The sequence below is a fragment of the Hippopotamus amphibius genome, chromosome 16, assembly GCF_030028045.1.
Source record: "Hippopotamus amphibius kiboko isolate mHipAmp2 chromosome 16, mHipAmp2.hap2, whole genome shotgun sequence".
NCBI lineage: Eukaryota > Metazoa > Chordata > Mammalia > Artiodactyla > Hippopotamidae > Hippopotamus > Hippopotamus amphibius.
Window position 1 is genome coordinate 61,569,367 of NC_080201.1, and position 18,055 is coordinate 61,587,421.

Genomic DNA, 18,055 nt, shown 5'->3' on the forward strand with positions numbered 1-18,055 from the left:
CTATCCATCCTGCAGTGCCCTTCTTTGGACCTGCTAATCCTCTCTGACTCGGAGGTGTCCTTCCTGGTACCTGTACATTCATCCTTACCTAGTTCCTTCCCTCAGTACATATTTATAATTATCTTTTTGGAGGGTTGACCCTTTTATGATTATGTAATGTCATCTGTTACATCGGTTTTTCTATTTATTTTGTCTGATACTGTGCCGTCACTCCTGCTGTCTATAGGATAGAATATCTTTTTCCTTCCTTTTGCTGTTTGCTTTTCCTGTCCTTAGATTTGTCTTTTGCTCGAGCTCTCTCTGTTTCCTCCTGTTACTTCCTCTAGTGTTCCCTGCTCAGGCACACTGTACAGTGGTGAAAGGTGGGAGCCCTTCACTCCACTGTAACTTCAGAGGGAATGCATCGAGTATTTCCTTCTGATCATGACATTTGGTGAAATGGTCTTTCTTAATAACAATATTTTTTTTCCATATTCTTTTTTGTCATGTTTTATAATTCTCTAAGAAACTTTTAGCTTTACCATTGTGATAATTCTTAATCTGTTAAAATAATGTATAATAGTAATAACTTTTCTAATTTTGAATTAGTATTTTTTTAGTGGAAAAAACAAAGAAACCCTTTTTGGATTTTGTTAATGCCTATCTGTGTAAATTCAAATGGACAAATCTGTATTTATAGTTTTGCATATAGTTATTTTATTGAGATTGCAGTTATTCTTTTTTTTTTAATGTCTGCGCTATTTTCTTTTTTAGTAGCCTACTCTAGAATCATGTTGAGAAACTCAGTTGAGTACAATTTGTACATTTTCATTTCTGTCTGAAATACCGTGAAATACACATGAATAAATATGCTAATGAAAAAATAGTCTGAAAGCCTGTCAGGAGACCACTCTCGTTTCAGTTAATTTAGTGTTGACGTGTGTGCATACATACATGGATGTGCAAGTCCATGGTTTAGATAAAAGACATGATTTTAAAACTACGCATCATATCTTTTTGCAGTTGATATTATATCTTCAATATATTCCCTGGCCTTGAATTTTTTCTACACTATCATGTTCATGGTTTAAATAGTATTAAGATTACTAACATTCTGTGTGCATGTGTGTGTGTGGACACATATATGATGACCTTTCAGGCTGTTCCATGTTGTTTACCTTGAACTTCTTTCAGGTGTTCTCAGGGAATCATCTGTCGATGAACTTTTAATGCTCTGTGTGTTACTTAACTCTTTGATTTTTAAGCTTCAGTTCCAGAGCCCAACCATGGCTTAGTCCAGGAAAGTTCAGGTGCTTACTGTATGATTCCTTAGATTCTTGAACTCACTTGAGTTTTTCAGGGTGTCTCTGACACAGTTTTCTCTTCTGTAAGTTGGGAAAAGATCTTTCTTTAATGAGCTATGATGTTGATAAGTTAATACATGTAAAACATTTAGAGTCATGCAGAGCATATAGGATGTGTTCATGTAATGTTCATCTTTGCTGCTATTACCATCATAATTGGAGGTTTTGAGCTGTCTTTATAAAGCCACTCTGGACCTTGTCATCTCTGAAGACAGCACTCACGCTCCTCCACATCCAGGAGGGCGATTAACCCTCAGTGTGTAGAATGTAATGTCTAAGAATTCCACAGAGACAACCTGGTGTTGAATTTTTATCTGTATGTATTTCAGGTATTGCCCACAAAAATGAGAAACCTAAATCTGTTTGAAGCATATTGTAATCTCAATGACAAAGCATAAGAAATTAAAATTAGACATACAAGTAGCTTCAAATACCTTTCCATGGATCTGTCAGAATACATACTTCAACCTAATCGATCTTTTTTTTTTTTTTTTTTTTTTGTGGCACACGGGCTTAGTTGCTCCGTGGCATGTGGGATCTTCCTGGAGCTGGGATCGAACCCGTGACCTCTGCATTGGCAGGCGGATTCTTAACCACTGCGCCACCTAGGAAGCCCCATCCTAATCGATCTTTTACCTCTACTCATCTTGTGTTGAAATAAGAACTCTCCTCATCGCTCCTTGGTGAAATGTTTTTTTATTTAAGGGACAGTTGACACTGAACGATGTGGTCATTGAATTCTCTCCAGAAGAGTGGAAATGCCTGGACCCTGCTCAGAGGGCCTTGTACAAGGATGTGATGTTGGAGACCTACAGGAACCTGATCTCTGTGGGTAAGGATAACGTCCCTCCAAAAGTCAGGAGGGTATCTTTGAATTTTCCCTCGTTTGCCTTTTAGAATCCCCTGCCTTGCTTAACTGAGCTCAAAGCCACGTTGACTTAGGCATGAAAAGCTTTTTGATATAGCATCAGGAGTTTAAACATGCCCTTTCTTCAGGTGATCTGGCCACTTCCCGATATACCAGGGGCTTTTTCAGTGATTAAGTATGTCTAATGCCCAAGCAGAAACTTAAAAAAAATTTCATTCCTTGTGTTCTACCTCTGTGCTTTTGATTTCAGTATTTATTGGAAGAGAGCTCTATATCTGCATATGACATTATTGTTCCTTCTGCACTGAGAAGTGGGCAAGCAGTGGATGAGTTTGCGGAACATTTGTCCAGACCCACCGCAGCATTAGTAGTCTTTGGGAAACTCTACCAAGTGGGAGAGCTGTTTGGGAAAACAGAATTTTATTTGTTGTCAAGTCTGAGAGGAAATTTTTCTTCTCTCTCAGTTATCACTCTGAATCTCAACATGTAAAATGTATCCCTTCACCCCACCAGTGGTGCAGGAGCTCCACCAGAGACAAACAAAGGCAAAGTCTTTATCATAGTCTGCAACACTTGGCGATCTGGCTCCTGTGAACTTGTTGCTTGATTTTGAGGAGCAGGAACAGGGTTGTTTTAAAGGGTTGTCTTGCTCCCTTATTCTCCTTTTGGACTTGATTTCCTTGGATGCTCAGTTGTCAGCCCATATAGATCAGAGCCGATGTGTCCAGACTCCAGCCCCTGAGCGTTTCTGGGTTCCATCCCCATTTTGTGTTCTTTGAAGACCTGATCAGAATATGGAAGACATTGGCTGCTCTTTCATTCTATCTGGCTCCTCAGAGCCTGCATGGAGCTGTCTCAAGCCCTGTCTGCTTGTTTACCACCCTCAGCCATTTACTCCTTTGGCTAATATCTCCCCATTCTACTACCAGAGTTTGGTAATCACTGTTCTACTCTCAGATGCTCTTAGTATGCCTCTTTTTAAAATTTAAAATTTTATTTTTATTTATGTATGTATTTTTTTGTTAGCTGCATTGGGTCTTCATTGTGGTGTGCAGGTTCTTTTTTGTTGCGGTGCACAGGCTTCTCTAGTTGTGGCGGGCAGGCTCCAGAGCTCGTGTACTTGGTAGTTGCAGCTTTCGGGCTTAGTTGCCCCTTGGCATGTGGGATCTTAGTTCCCCAACCAGGCATCTAACCCACATTCCTTGCATTGGAACGCAGATTCTTAACCACTGGACCACCAGGGAAGTCCCACTATGCCTGTTTTTTAAAAAAAATATATTTTGGAAAAAAAAAAAAAATATATATGTATATATTTTGCACTTAAATGGGATCATTCAGTATTATTTGTTCTCTGAATAATTTTACTGAGTATGTACCCTCATTGTCCCTCTGTGTTGTTAAAAATAGCAGGATTTTTTTCTTCTTTAAGTGTGAATAAAATTACATTCTATGTATCTCCCAGATTTTTTTCCCATCTATCTGTTGGACAGTTAGAATGTTTCAGTGCCTTGGAAATTGTGATTACTGCTGTTATGAATGTGGGAGGTTAGATGTCTTTCAAGACAGTGATTTCATGTTGTTTGATATATTCCCAATAGTGTTAATTGCTACATTATATGATAGTTTTGTTCTTTTTACAATACTTTGGGGAGCTTTTCAGTTCCTTTGTATATGTATGTTTTTTAACAGAAGAAACTCTCTTTTTGATGGCTTTATTGTAGTTTTTCCTTTAGGTTTCTGCTAAGAACATTCTTTCACATCTCCTGGAATATTGTGTATATTCTTTGTGAATATATGCGTAGGAATAGGACTTATGGAATATTCAATTTGATATCTTACATAGCAAATAATGTAATAGATGTGAACCTGCTTTATTCCCGCTCTTTTTAAATCCCTTTTGTTTTGGCCCCATACCCACAGTATAATTTCCACAATTAAAAATGAAATAGTATTGGGAATTCCCTGTGGTCAAGTGGTTAGGACTTGGTTCTTTCACTGCCATGGGCTCGGGTTTGATCCCTTGTTGGGGAACTAAGATCCAGCAAGCCACGTGGTATGGCCAAAAAAAAGGAATATGTTGTGTTACTTGCTGAGCTAGTTCTTTTGTTTTAACCTCATTATTTTTTGTTGTCTCGTACAGTTTTATTCACACATGTGCAATCACAAGCTATGACACCCTATGTTTTTTATTCCCTCTCCATTCAGTCCCCTTATCAGTCCTGGTTTTTCTTTACATTTTTTCATGATCTCTCCCCTTTTTTTTTTAATGTTTATTTTATTGTATCTTTTATTTATTAATTTTTGGCCAAGCCCCATGGCATGTGGGATCTTAGTTCCCTGACCTGAGATCGAACCTGTGCCCTCTGATTTAGAAGTGCAGAGTCTTGACCAATGGACTGTCAGGGAAGTCCATTTACATGGTCTCTTGATGCGGACAGAAATACTGTTGTTTGGTTGTGTATTGAAGTTGTTCTCATTTCTCAGTTTCTGCAGCATTTCATCAACCATCTCTCCACCTTCTCATTACTCACACTGTAAAAGTGATCCCCTTTCATGCACTGAAAAACTTTTCCAACACGTGACCTAAATCAATATGTGCAGGCGTGATGACTCAGAAACCATTTCCAGTAGGGATGCTTGAATAACATTATTAGTTACATAACTCAATTCTTCTTGCATCTCCCTTCAGATTTCCTTTCTGAACTTCTGGTATTTGTATGTTTACTCTTAATTGGTATGTGCTTTGTGGTCATAGTGGAAAAATACCCTTTTTTTGAGAGCTAATATATGTTTTTCTGTTTGAATGTTTTTGTCACAGTGAAACTATGCTATGCTAAACTTAATTTGAATTACGTGTAATCACTCTTTCTGTAGCGAAGAATCCTATTTAGTGTTCCTCAAAATTTAACATCATGGTTGAGAAATTTCATAACTCTGATAAAAGTATTGCTTTTCATTAATATTGTGTATTCAACATGAAACATTTATTCATGCAGTGTAATGAATAGGAAATTATGGTTCTTTATATCTTGTAGATATTTCTCATATACACATGATAAGGAAATTACAACTAAAATCAAACATTGATAGAGGAGAAGTATTCCAAACAATGATTTTGGGAAGACACGAAATCCTGGAAATCAAACCTTTTTACCTCCCTGCAATTCAGGAGAATATGCATGACTTTGGGTTTCAGTGGAAATGTGATGAAAGAAATTACAAAAATTTTCCTACGTACCATAACCAAGATGCCACTGGTAGAAGAAGTCAACATGGTAGAAGGGATGTAGGAAACAACCATATTGGAAATATACCTGTGTTAAACCTTCAGGGTGAACTGCATATGTTTAAAAGTAAACAGAAAATTGATGAATTTAATAAAGCTGTTAAGAGTATCAACAGTAATTCCTCGTCTTCAGCACTTCAAGGAATTTCTCCTCCTGTCCCAGCCAACATTTCTAATATATATGGGAGTGATTTTATGCATCCTTCAATACTGACACAAGACCAGAGCCCACCCAGGGAAATATCTTACAAGTGTACTGAGTATGGCAAAACCTTTCATCAGGGCTCAAATCTCAGGAGTCATCAGAGAAGCCATATAGGAGAGAAATTACATAAATGCAATGTATGCGACAAAGTCTTTAACCGAAATTCAGACCTTGTAATTCATCAAAGAATTCATACTGGAGAGAAACCTTACAAATGTAATGAGTGTGACAAGGTCTTTAGTACAAAAGGAAAGCTTTCAATTCATCAGAGAATTCATACTGGAGAGAAACCTTACAAATGTAATGAGTGTGGCAAAACTTTTAATCAGAGCTCAATTCTCACCCGACATCGGATAATCCATACAGGAGAGAAATTATATAAATGCAATGTGTGTGCCAAGGTCTTTAGCCAAAATTCAGACCTTGTAATTCATCAAAGAATTCATACTGGAGAGAAACCTTACAAGTGTAATGAGTGTGGCAGGGTTTTTAGTCAGAAAAGAAAGCTTTCAGTTCATTGGAGAATTCATACTGGAGAGAAACCTTACAAATGCAATGAGTGTGGTAAAACCTTTAATCAGAGCTCAATTCTCACTCGACATCGGATAATCCATACAGGAGAGAAACTGCATAAATGTGATATGTGTGCCAAAGTCTTTAGTCGCAATCCAGACCTTATAATTCATCAGACAGTTCATACTGTGGAGAACCCTCAAAAACGTAGTGTCTGTGGGAAAACCTTTTATTCTTCCTTGGGCGTCAGTAGGCATGAAATAATGCATACAGTGGCAAAACCATAAAAATATGATGTATGTGGCAGAGCCTTTCATCGAAGTGCCATCCTTGGACGTCATAAGGAAATTCATACTAGCACAAAACCTTACTCATGTAATGCGTGTGTTGAAGTCTTTAGTCAGAACACAAACCTTGTAAGTCATCCAACAATTCATAATAGTGAGAAATCTAACAAATGTAATGAGTGTGGCAAAACCTCTCATCACGGCTTATACCTCAGTAGACATCAGATAATCCATTCAGGAAAGAAATTACATAAATGTGATGTGTGTGGCAAGGCCATCAGTCAGAATTCATACCTTGCAATTCATCAGAGAATTCATACTGAAGAGAAACCTTACAAATTTAATGCCTGTGGCAACATCTTTAGTCAGAAACCCCAACTTTGAATTCATTGGAAAATACATAATGGAGCGAGACCTTGCAAATGTAATGATTGTGGCAAAGTCTTTGGTCAAAATTCAAACCTTGTGCGTCATCAGAGAATTCATAATGGTGAGAAGCCTTACAAATGCAATGAGTGTGGCAAAGTCTTTCATGAATGGCCAGCCCTAACAAGTCATCAACAAATTCATACTTACAAATGTAATGAGTGTGCAAAGTCTTTAGTCAGAGTTCAACCCTTTCAAGTCTTCGGAGATTTCATAATGGTGAGCAGTCTTACAAATGTAATGAGCACAGCAAAGTCTTCATTGTGCTTTCAAGCCTGACTTAATGCCATCAAGTAATCCATATTGGTGAAAGACTTTAGTAATGTTGTGATGTGACAAGGCTTTTAGCAGGTGTCCCCATCTTAGGCTTTATTAGAAAATTCATTCCAGATAGAAACCAATATATGTAATTATTGTGGCCTGGCCTTTACACAAGGAATGTATTCACAAAAGAATTCCTTCCGGAGATTACCTCACACATGTATGAACGCGAAAAACCTTTACTTGGGGCTCACATCCTACTGATTATCAGACAGTCCATACTGCCCAGAACATTACAGCATTACTCTACCTTGGGAACGCTATTTTTTTAAACACTCCTTAATACCTGCTCCCCATTCTTGAATATGCAGTATATGAATGTATTTTTTCTTGTTCTTTTATGTGCTAAATAAATGTCATGGTATGCACCTTGATTTAGATTAAGAGAAAATAGGAATATAGTAAGCATATGCAAAATAGTAATTCAGACATCATGCAATATCACGTGTCCTTTATGCGCTCACTGAAATAATTTTTGAGGCTCAGTGTTCATGAGTTTTCTCTTCAAAATGGACCACATACAATGGGAGCATTTTTATTTGGTGCATAAACTAGGAATTTCATGTATTCACCGATAAGATATATTTTGCTGTTGCTAGTTTGCACTTGTGACCATTCATTGGAATAGGGTGGAACCCCACACGGAGTTTGGTTTGGTTATTGAGACTGATATTTATATTGAAGTGTTATGAGAATGTTTGTTATATAATTCAGCTTTCTATGGGAAAGGTGGAGACTTCCAACGGGTTCAAAAAATGGTTTAAGAGAACAGGGAATGGTGATTGGCTTGGTGTGTTAAAGAGATTACTTGATGAGATTTGAACTTTGAACTTCCAGTTTGTATCAAAGGAGGGAGTCCTCAGTTTTGTCTTTTTTTGCTTGTTTTTTTTTTTTTTTAATTTGCCCACATAGGTAGAATAGGAAGAGGTTGTCTTGCAGCCTAAAACTGTCAGTAGTCAAACATGATAAAATGGATTCAGGCTGTTTAACAAAACAGTGAATGTTTACTTTTGAAACTTCTGATTTCTTGATTAGGAAGCAATACAGTTTTCTTCATGCTAATGATTTATTACATTTCTTTTCCTGCAGCACACATATGTTCCATCGTGCAATATAGTTTTTGAAAATGCTTGTAAATCACTGTTTACATAAATTGCCTAAGCTGTTTTTACCCTGGCTTAATAAAAATTAATGTTTGGACAAAGAATTATATCCAGTCTCCTGGGATAAACCATAATGGAAAAGAATATAAAAAAAGAGTGTATATATGTGTGTAATTGAGTCACTTTGCTGTACAGCAGAAATTAACACAATGAAAAAAAATTAACACAACGTAAATCAACTATATTTCAATAAAAAATTAATGTTTGGAAATGTTTACAAGATAATATAGCTAAGCAATTTTTAGAAGAGTAATTATCTATAGGGTATCAAAATTTTATTCTGCAGTGTTTTTACTAAATGTCTTATTGTTGAGTTTTATAATTTTACCTTTAAACCTATGATTAACTTTCAGCTAATGTTTGTACAGGTATGAAGTTTAAATGGTGTTTTTTCTCCCCATTATGAACACGCTATTGATTACTACAATTTTTTGAAAATCCTTCGTTCCTTGAATTGCCTTTGTACCTTAGTCAAAAATCTGTTGGAAGTACAGTGACCCTTGAACAGTGCAGGGGGTTATAGGTGTTGACTCCCAAGTAGCCAAAAATCTACGTATAACTTAATATAGGCCCTCCATATCCATGGTTTTGCCTCCTTGGATTCAACCAATTTCTGTTCTTCTAGTACTGTGATAGTGTTTTTTGGAAAACATGCACATACAAGTGAATCCACACAGCTTAAACCCGTGTTGTTCAAGGGTTAACTATACTCCTATAGCGCTGTTTCTGGTTTCCTCACTCTGTTCCATTGGTCTGTGTGTCTGTCACTCGACAAGTCCCACGCAGTCTTGATTACTGTCACTGTGTTATAAATCTTGTTATCATGTGGAGTGATTCCAGCCACTTCACTATTTTTCAGATATATCAGCTCTTCCATTTCTTTTGCCTTTCCATATTTATTTTAGAAAAATCTTGTTTGTATCTTCAGAGTTTGATTTGAAATGCATTAAACCTGTAAGTCAGTTTGAGGTGATTTGTCATCATTTCTATGTTGTGTCTTAACTTCAGTGAATATGGTATGTTTCTCCAGCAATTCAGTGACTATGGTATGTTTCTCTAAGATGACCTAAATTAAAGGTCATCTTTGGTTTCTTTCAAACCACTGTAGTTTTCTGTATAAAAGTCCATGTTTTGTTAGATTTACACATTTTTCTTCTAGTTTTGCTTTTTTGAGCATTTAAAGAAGATACTGTATTTTAAATTTCAGTATTCATTTATAAATTGCTACTATATAAAATTTCAATAAATTTTTGTTTGGTGTACTTGTATCCTGACAGCTTGCAACTTACACTTTTTCTAGAAATTTCAGTAGATTCTTTTGATTTTTTTATATACATCATTTCTTTATAATTTCTGTTTCTACTGTAACAACCCACCACAAACTAAATGCCTTAAATCAATACAAATTTATGCTCTTATTATTCTGGATGGTAGAAGTATAGAATGGATCCGAAACACCGTGAGTCTGACTCCATTTTTGAGGTCTGACTACAGACACCTCTAAGACTCACTACAAGCTCTTCCTCTCATGCCCATGTGAACAGAGTGCTCCATCCCTTGGCAGGAGTTGTAGGTTCACACCACAAACAAGTACCATCACCCCAGCCCAGTCTTACATCCACCATAACACAAGCACTCACCATTCTCTGCTCTATGTAGCCTTTTGGGGAAGAATTTATTCCACCCTGGTCTCCCCAGAAAGCCCTCCAAACTAAACTTTGAGTGGGGTTCCATCGTTTTCTAACAGAAAAAGCAAAAGTACAAATTAACAACAAATATGTTGGAGAGTGAATACGTGAAATTTCTACTTTATAAATCCCATTGCGTTTGTTCATTCTTAGAGAAAACTCATGAACCTTGTGATCTTTTCCAGTTATTTCTCTCAGCACTGCAAGCACAAAAGATGTCCTTTTAATCCTGATTTATGAAATCTTCTTTTATTTCCTCATGTTTTTTCATATGCTTACTATATTTCTATTTTCATTTCACATATATATACAAACCATGGGTCTGACTTCAGCACTTAAAAAGGCATGTGGAAATATAATCTTATGGTGTATATTCAGGTATGGAGAGGCAGGTTGTAGGGAGCTTGAATCTGAAGTTCCATTTTCCTGATATTTTCATGGTAGCCACAGAAATAATCAGGAATACACTATGGGGTTCATAAGTCAAATGCAAATTATGAATAGTGTATTTCCAAAATTGAATGCCGTTTTATATATGATGTGGGAAGAAATTGTTATAGATGCCCCTCAACCTAGAGAGCCTAATAATGTATAATGAGTGATCATCATGAAATGCCCCAAAGAGGTGGGATATGCTTGGGTCAGTAGAAAACTGATGACTCATTCAGGATTATGAAAGAAAGATTACATTACATTAAATTTTTAATCCCTCACCAGCACGCTTTACTCTAGTTCCTTTCATTAAACTATCCTGTTTAATGACCATGTCTTTAGTGTCTAAAAATAAGACTAATTTTCATTAATATGTAGTATACAACAGCTATTGCTTTTTTTAAAATTAATTAATTAATTAATTTTATTGGCTGTGTTGGGTCTTTTTTGCTGTGCATGGGCTTTCTTTTAGTTGCGTTGAGTGGGGGCTACTCTTTGTTGTGGTGCTCGGGCTCCTCATTGCTGTGGCTTCTCTTGTTGCAGAGCACGGGCTCTAGGTGCGTGGGCTTCAGTAGTTGCAGCACATGGGCTCAATAGTTGTGGCTCTCGGGCTCTAAAGTGCAGGCTCAATAGTTGTGGCACACAGGCTTAGTTGCTCCACAGCATGTGGGATCTTCCTGGAGCAGGGATCGAACCCATGTCCCCTGCTTTGGCAGGCGGATTCTTAACCACTGTGCCACCTAGGAAGCCCAACAGCTCTTGCTTTTTAAGAAGACAGGAAACCATTGTTCCCCTCAATTTTTTGTATCATCATGATACTCATGAAAACCTCATTCTCTCAGTGTCCACTTGTACTGTGTTTCAGGATCATCTGGTAGAGTAACCCTTTCCTATAATCAACAGCAGCCCTCAATCATTGCAAATCTAGAGAAGGGTCTGTGATCACAGAAAGCACAGTATTTTAGATAATAGTTTTATATCTATACACTGTCCCTTCGCATGCTCTCAAATTTATAACCTTGCATCTTAAAATGAGTGTACAAGTTTTTCCCGCTAACATGGATATGAATAAATCCCACCTAATGAAGTAGGTCCTTTCATCTTACCTGTCCCTTCCCTAAGACCATCATGGTGATAAATGAAATGCAGGTAATGAAAGAATAACATCAACAGATTTCAAACTTTGGGTTATAGATTATTAATAAGAATGAACCGTTTTCAAGAAACCTCAAATAATTGAATAAAAACATTTAATAATTTGCACATAATTAGTTTTTTCCACAGATGTCCTTGCTTCTTTGATAGGCACCATATCATGAGTTTTATTTTTTAAAAAATTAGTGTTGGACTTCCCTGGTGGTCCAGTGGCTAAGACTCCACATTCTCAATGCAGGTGGCACAGGTTCAATCCCTGGTCAGGGAAGTAGATCCCACATGCCGCAACTAAGACCTTGTGCAGCCAAATAAACAAGTAAACATTAAAAAAAAAAACACCTCCTCCCTGCCTTTTTCTTTTCTTTTCTTTTTTTCTGTGCCATGCTGCTTTCAGGATCTTAGTTCCCTGACCAGGGACTGAACCCAGGAAAACACCGAGTCCTAGCTGAGCTTGGTTAATCTTTGTAAGTAATGAACTTAGTTCCCCCTAGTGTAAATTTTCTTATGGCATTGAGTCCATTGAGAGCATTGCTTGAACATTTGTCTCCTTTATTACATTTTTCATATTTCTGTCTAGTATGAATTCTTTATGGTGTATCCTGACATAATTGCTGAAAGGCCTTGACTCACTTGTACGGTTTCTGCATTGTATGAATTCTTTCATGACCACAAAGGTGTACATGTTTTTTATAAAGTTGATCACATTCATTACATTTGTTTCTGGAAAGAATTCTGTTATGTTCCTGAAGGTTTAAAATTTGGATCATCTTTGCCGTATATTTGTGTGTTTTTTCTCAAAAATGTATATTCTGATACCAAGTGAGACATGAGCCCTGGTTCCTGGCTTTGCCACATAGGTTAGTTTTATATGGTATCTCTCCACAAAGCAGTCTTTTAATTTATTTCTAAATTTTTATTTTTGATTTTTTCGGCCACACTGCATGGCTTGTGGGATCTTAGTTCTTTGACCAGGGGTCGGACCCAGGCCCTCAATAGTGAAAGTGCCGAGTCCTAACCACTGAACTGCCAGGGAATACCCTCTCTTTTTATTTTTAATTGGAATATAGGTGATGTACAATATTATGTTTCAGGTGTACTATATACTGTTTTAATGTTTGCATACATTATGAAATGATCACCACAGTAAGTCTAGTAGCCATCTTGTCCCCAAACAAAATTATTATATTATTGACCATATTCTTTCTGCTGTATATTACATTGCTATGACCTGTTTATTGTGCAGTTATAAATGTGGCCCTCTTAACCTTTTTTTTTTTTGGGCCATACTGCCTGTCATGGGGGATCTTAGTTCCTTGACCAGGAATTGAACCCACCCCCTGCAGTGGAAGCATAGAGTCTTAACCACTGGACTGCCAGGGAAGTCCCTGAAATATGCCACTCTTATCTCACCTCCCTACCCCTTTCTCGAAATCACGTTTGTTCTCTCAGTCTCTTTTCACTGTATTTTGCTTTTTTTAAAAAAAAGATTCCATATATAAGTGAAACCATGTGGTATTTGTCTTTGACTTTTTCACTTAGCATAGTACGTTCTAGATCCATCCATGTTGTTGCAAATGGCAACATTTGTGAGCAATAGTCCATCCTCTCTCTGTACACCACATTTTCCTTATCAATTTGTCCATCAATAGTGTTTAATGCAGTCTTGACATTAGATTGATTAGACATTTTGTAAATACATGTGTGCCCCGTGACCAGAGATTCTCCTTCATATCATCCGGGTGGGGCCCAGCTTTAATAAATAATATTTAAGGATCCCCAGTATGTTCTAATCTGTACATATCATTGGGCTGAGATATGGGTTGAGCATGAGGGGGCGCTGATTTGCATGGGGATTGATCAGGGCCTCGTCTGTGACCTGAAGGGGATTGTCAGGTCAAGCTGAGGGTCTCACCAGAGTACGGAGTGACTTGAAGCAAAAGTCTGGGAAAACTCCTTTGTTGGTTTCTGTGTACAAGTGCACAGTGCTGAATCCTTCCTGTCCTGCTAAGTTTCCCGCCGTTGTAATGTATGGTGGAGCCTGAAACAAAGGGTTCTGAGAAAACACACAAGTTGTCAGTTTGGGGGAGGAAAACACTAGGAGCATAAGGTTCATTTCTAGCTTTTAGGTTGTTTTGGTCAATTCAGAAAAGTGTTTTGCAAAGAGGGAATTTTAGAAATTTGTGCATGTTTGGAAGCTTCCACATACCAATGAAAATAAATATACCATTCATCTTGTTTAATTTTAGAACAGCAGTACTCAAATTTAGTCTTAAGGGAAACAAGTTTGGGGAGATGGAATGATACTCATAAGGCCCACTGTAACTCTGGATTAATTTTAGTTTGTTCAGCCCACTTGGTAAAAATGTGCATGTGGAGTATTCATAGTTTTGATGCAGGAAGGGTGACCCCTTCCAGGGCCTGAGGGTGGGCGCTTATCTAACATTTGAAAATGAATTGTCAGAGGTGGCACACATACTAACAAAGCAAAAGTCTTTACCGGGAAGAGGTGTCTAGATGGAGAGCAGCAGGGTAAGGGAACCCAGGAGAACTGCTCTGCCACATGGCTTCCAGTCTCAGGTTTATGGTCATGGGATTAGTTTCTGGGTTGTCTCAGCCCAGTCATCTTGCTTAGTCCATTTTTGTTCTGACTCAGGGTCCTTCCTGGGAGTGCCTTTTCTGTGTCAGATCTTAGTTCCTCTTTTTACCTTTCACTTTTAAGTTGCCATGGCTCAGGCCCTTTGTCCTCCTTCAGGTCTAGGCTCAGAGAGGTCCCCACCACCCTCTCCTGAGAATCTCTCACATTCAGGGTGTATTGACTCTGTATCAATCCCCCTCATCAGAAATGCCTTTCTCCATTGACCATTTGGAGTCTTTCCCCTTTCCTGTTCATTGAAGGGTGTGCCATGGTCCTCTTCCTCCCAGGATGGAAGAAAAGATGTAGACAATCCTAAAAAGCCCTACAGAACTGGTGTTCTCATGCGGTGTCTTGAGTTGTCCCCATGTTTAGTCTGCCGTGTCACTGCTTCACCATAGCCCCCAGGTGTTCCAGGCTCTGCACTTCCAGGGATCAGTTACCACCTTGGACAAGAGCCTTGACTTACAGCAGTTCATCTGCTCAGTCAGGGATAGTGATTTCCTTGTTCTAAGGGTGCAGATGTTGGGAACCTAAGGGGGCATGTAGGAGGCCCTCCTCAATGAGCTAGGGTATTTTTAATTGCACAAGAGTGGGGAGAACAGGAGATAAAGAACCTGGGAACTGTCTGTCTTGGCAATTTCCTCACTTTACTCAAATGCCTTTGTAACTGGACTTCATAATGACCCCAGTTGTTGATCAGTTTTCCCAGGAGGGCCAACTTCTTAACCTTCACACCAAATGGCCAGTGTCCCTTAGGTGGCAGCTTGTGTGTGTTTCTGTTGTGATGGCTTTGCTGAGAGGTCTTGAGTCTTTTAGCCTTGTTTGCCCATGAGTGCTTTGGGAAGAGGTAGAAAATTGGGGAAATCGGAGGGGAGCCTGTTGGGGTCTGCAACAGGGACATGGCTGCAAGTCGGGGCATCAAGGTGAGCCCAATGAATGATGGGTGTCCTGTCCCTCGTGGACTCAAAGGGTGTGTGGAGCTGTTGGCAAAGGGTGTCTCAGTTCTGGCTGGACAACCTGGTATTGGGTTTATGGGTAGCTGTGGGGTGCATTGCATGGTTTGAGGTGCTGTATTGTCTTAGCTCAGGTTCCCTGGGACATAGCTGCTAAGACTGAGGTTTCCATACATTGGTTTATTGGGATATTTTATGGTCATAGCTCAGGAAGAATGAAGGCAGTGCATTGAGGCAGAGAAGAACATTTTTTCTCCAATGTTTGTTGTGTTCTCTCAGCTGAGCCCACAGGGATCCTTCACAGCAGGAGGATGGGTGCCTCATCCTTAGGCAATGGAGGTAGAGGGTGCCTCACAGCATCCACTCCAAAGTGACTTGTATTGGGTCTTTTGGAAGATCAAGGATCATTGTGTAGAGACACTGCTTTGGGGAACATCTCTGGTGTTCTTATTAATTGCTGCAAGTAATAAATCCTTTCTTGGCCCCCCGGGGGGGGAGAGGGAGGGAATCATAGTCCTATTTATGAGTAATACAGGGAAAATTTCAGAGGTAATTTTGTGGGTTACCTTTTGTATTTTTTAGTATTTTGTGTTGCAAATGAAGTTTCAGATGCACTGATATGAAAGATACAAAAAAGAATTTGAAGTGTTACCTTGGGAAATGTTGGGGTCTCACTGGCATGTGCATCACTGGATACATCTTTTTATGTATGACAGTGTTTGGTCTGTGGTCACTGTGAATGAAAATATGGTGTTTTGCATCTAGTGCTTCCTTGGATGTCTTCATATGTATTTTTCCCTCAGGCATGATTTATTAGAGTTTGGAATGTTTTCTGGTATTTTATAGTAAGATGAGTGGGTCATTATGGGTTGCATGGAGACTGTGCTGGACCCCATGAGAGTTTGTAAGTTCATCTGAATCCTAAACGGAAATTATGAGTATAAGCTTCAAATGGCAGAGGTTTTCATTAGATAGATTCTGGTAGGTATGTGTCAGTGGACACAACTTGAGAGAGGCCAGTAACTTCTTTGATGTAGGGAAAATTTGTTCCTAAAATCAGAGGGCCAGCAACACCACAGTGATCTGCAGTCCAGAGGTTCATCCTTGGTAAGCTGTCGTTGCTACTTTCTTACTGCCAGGCCAGTGCTGGTTCCTCTACTGTCCTCTCTTTACCTGTGTTACACCTCCAAGTGTACACACATGCACTAACACACATACACACAAGACAGAGAACGAGGAACAATATAATTGTATAGAATTACTGTTAATTCTTCTTCATACATTTGATAGAATTGTCTAATATCACTCTTGTGACTTTTTAAATTTAGCATTTGTTAAGTAGAGCCTCTTGATATCAATCGTGGAGCAATGACTCAGTAAAAGACTGCAAGGGAAAGTGAAATGGAGGCGTTTGTTACTCACAGGTCCTGGAGGAGGTACAAGGTACAGCTGGAGGGAACACGTCAGAATACAAGGCGGGGGGCCAGGCAGAGAGCATGGGGCAGGACCTGAGGCATGTACCTTCATTAGGGTCCATGGATGAAGTGTTTAGGGGTTCTTGGGTTCAGAATGCATTTGTCAGTTCAAACCAAAAAGAACAGCAATTGGTAAGCTTCCTTGTTGGAAGAGTGTCTCATCCAAAGAAGAGCCAGGGGAGAGCCCTGCGTGATGGGAAAATGGTTATCACAAGGGCATTTGTGCCAGTCATATCCGGAACTTCAACTTACTGTGACTCTGTGGGATGTTACATAGGACATGTTGTCAACGGAAGGGTTAGAGTCAGATCAAGATCCTTGTAGGCTACACCAGTTAAGTGCTGAAATCGCCACATTATGGAGTACTTTACGTAGCCTCTCATGGTTACCATCTGTGATTTTAGATTTCTGGGTGGTGGGTACTTCCAAATTAAAAATTTATTCTCTAATTCAAAGTATTTACTCAAATGATCTGTTTCACAAGGGTGAATTGTGGCAGGTTATTCATTTAACTGAAAATATTGTAATTAGGTTATTTCCCTATATAAATATCATCATACTTCAATGGATTGGCATTTCTCTGTGGATAAAAGCTTTCTCATGTAGGCATGTAAGAAAACATACTTTGTAGTAGATGTTACCTAACAGATATTTCCATAAATATATTGAAGGTTGAAATGAAGTTTTTGTGTAGCTGATAACCTAGTTTTAATTTCTTTTTCATGTTAAAGAGAACATACTTCCCTATTAAATGCTCTTAAAACATTGTAAAAATGACTATACTTTAGATGAAAATAAATCTTAATTTCTTCTGAAGACTGTATACTTTACAGGCTTTCTTATCCACACAAAACAGAACTTTCAGAAATAGAAACAGAGCTAAACTATGTTACAATTTTAACATAAAAGCAAACTTTCTAATTACAATTATATTACTTTTAGTTATGTTTGACTTAAGTATAATATGATGTAAACAAGTTTTTTTCAAAGATATTTGGAGGAAATTATTAAGTGTAGAATAGGATAAGTATTTTAAAGAATAATGCCTTCTCATCAAAGGAATGTAATTTTTCTCTTGATTGCTTTCTCTTTATTGTATCTATATGAAATGATGCATGCTAACTAAACTTATTGTCTTAATCATTTCACAAGATATGTAAGTCATAGAATTCTGTGGTACATCTTCACTGATACAGTGATGTACTTCAAGTATTTCACTATTAAACTCCAGGGGAAAGGTTGTTTTAAAAGGCAAAAAGAAGCAAAACAAACAAAAAATAATTAACCTAAAATAGAAAAAAGAAA

The 18,055-nt window shown here is 38.2% G+C and overlaps 1 protein-coding gene across 1 annotated transcript in view; it reads left to right on the forward strand.

The window, feature by feature from the left end:
- LOC130838163 (zinc finger protein 665-like) overlaps window positions 1-18,055 on the forward strand; it is a 37,294-nt gene that overhangs the window by 78 nt on the left and 19,161 nt on the right. The window contains exons 2-5 of the mRNA XM_057710907.1: window positions 2,049-2,175; window positions 5,247-6,499; window positions 6,980-7,147; window positions 16,700-16,882. Coding sequence (XP_057566890.1) covers window positions 2,049-2,175; window positions 5,247-6,499; window positions 6,980-7,147; window positions 16,700-16,882 — 1,731 coding nt within the window. The remainder of the gene's footprint in view (window positions 1-2,048; window positions 2,176-5,246; window positions 6,500-6,979; window positions 7,148-16,699; window positions 16,883-18,055) is intronic.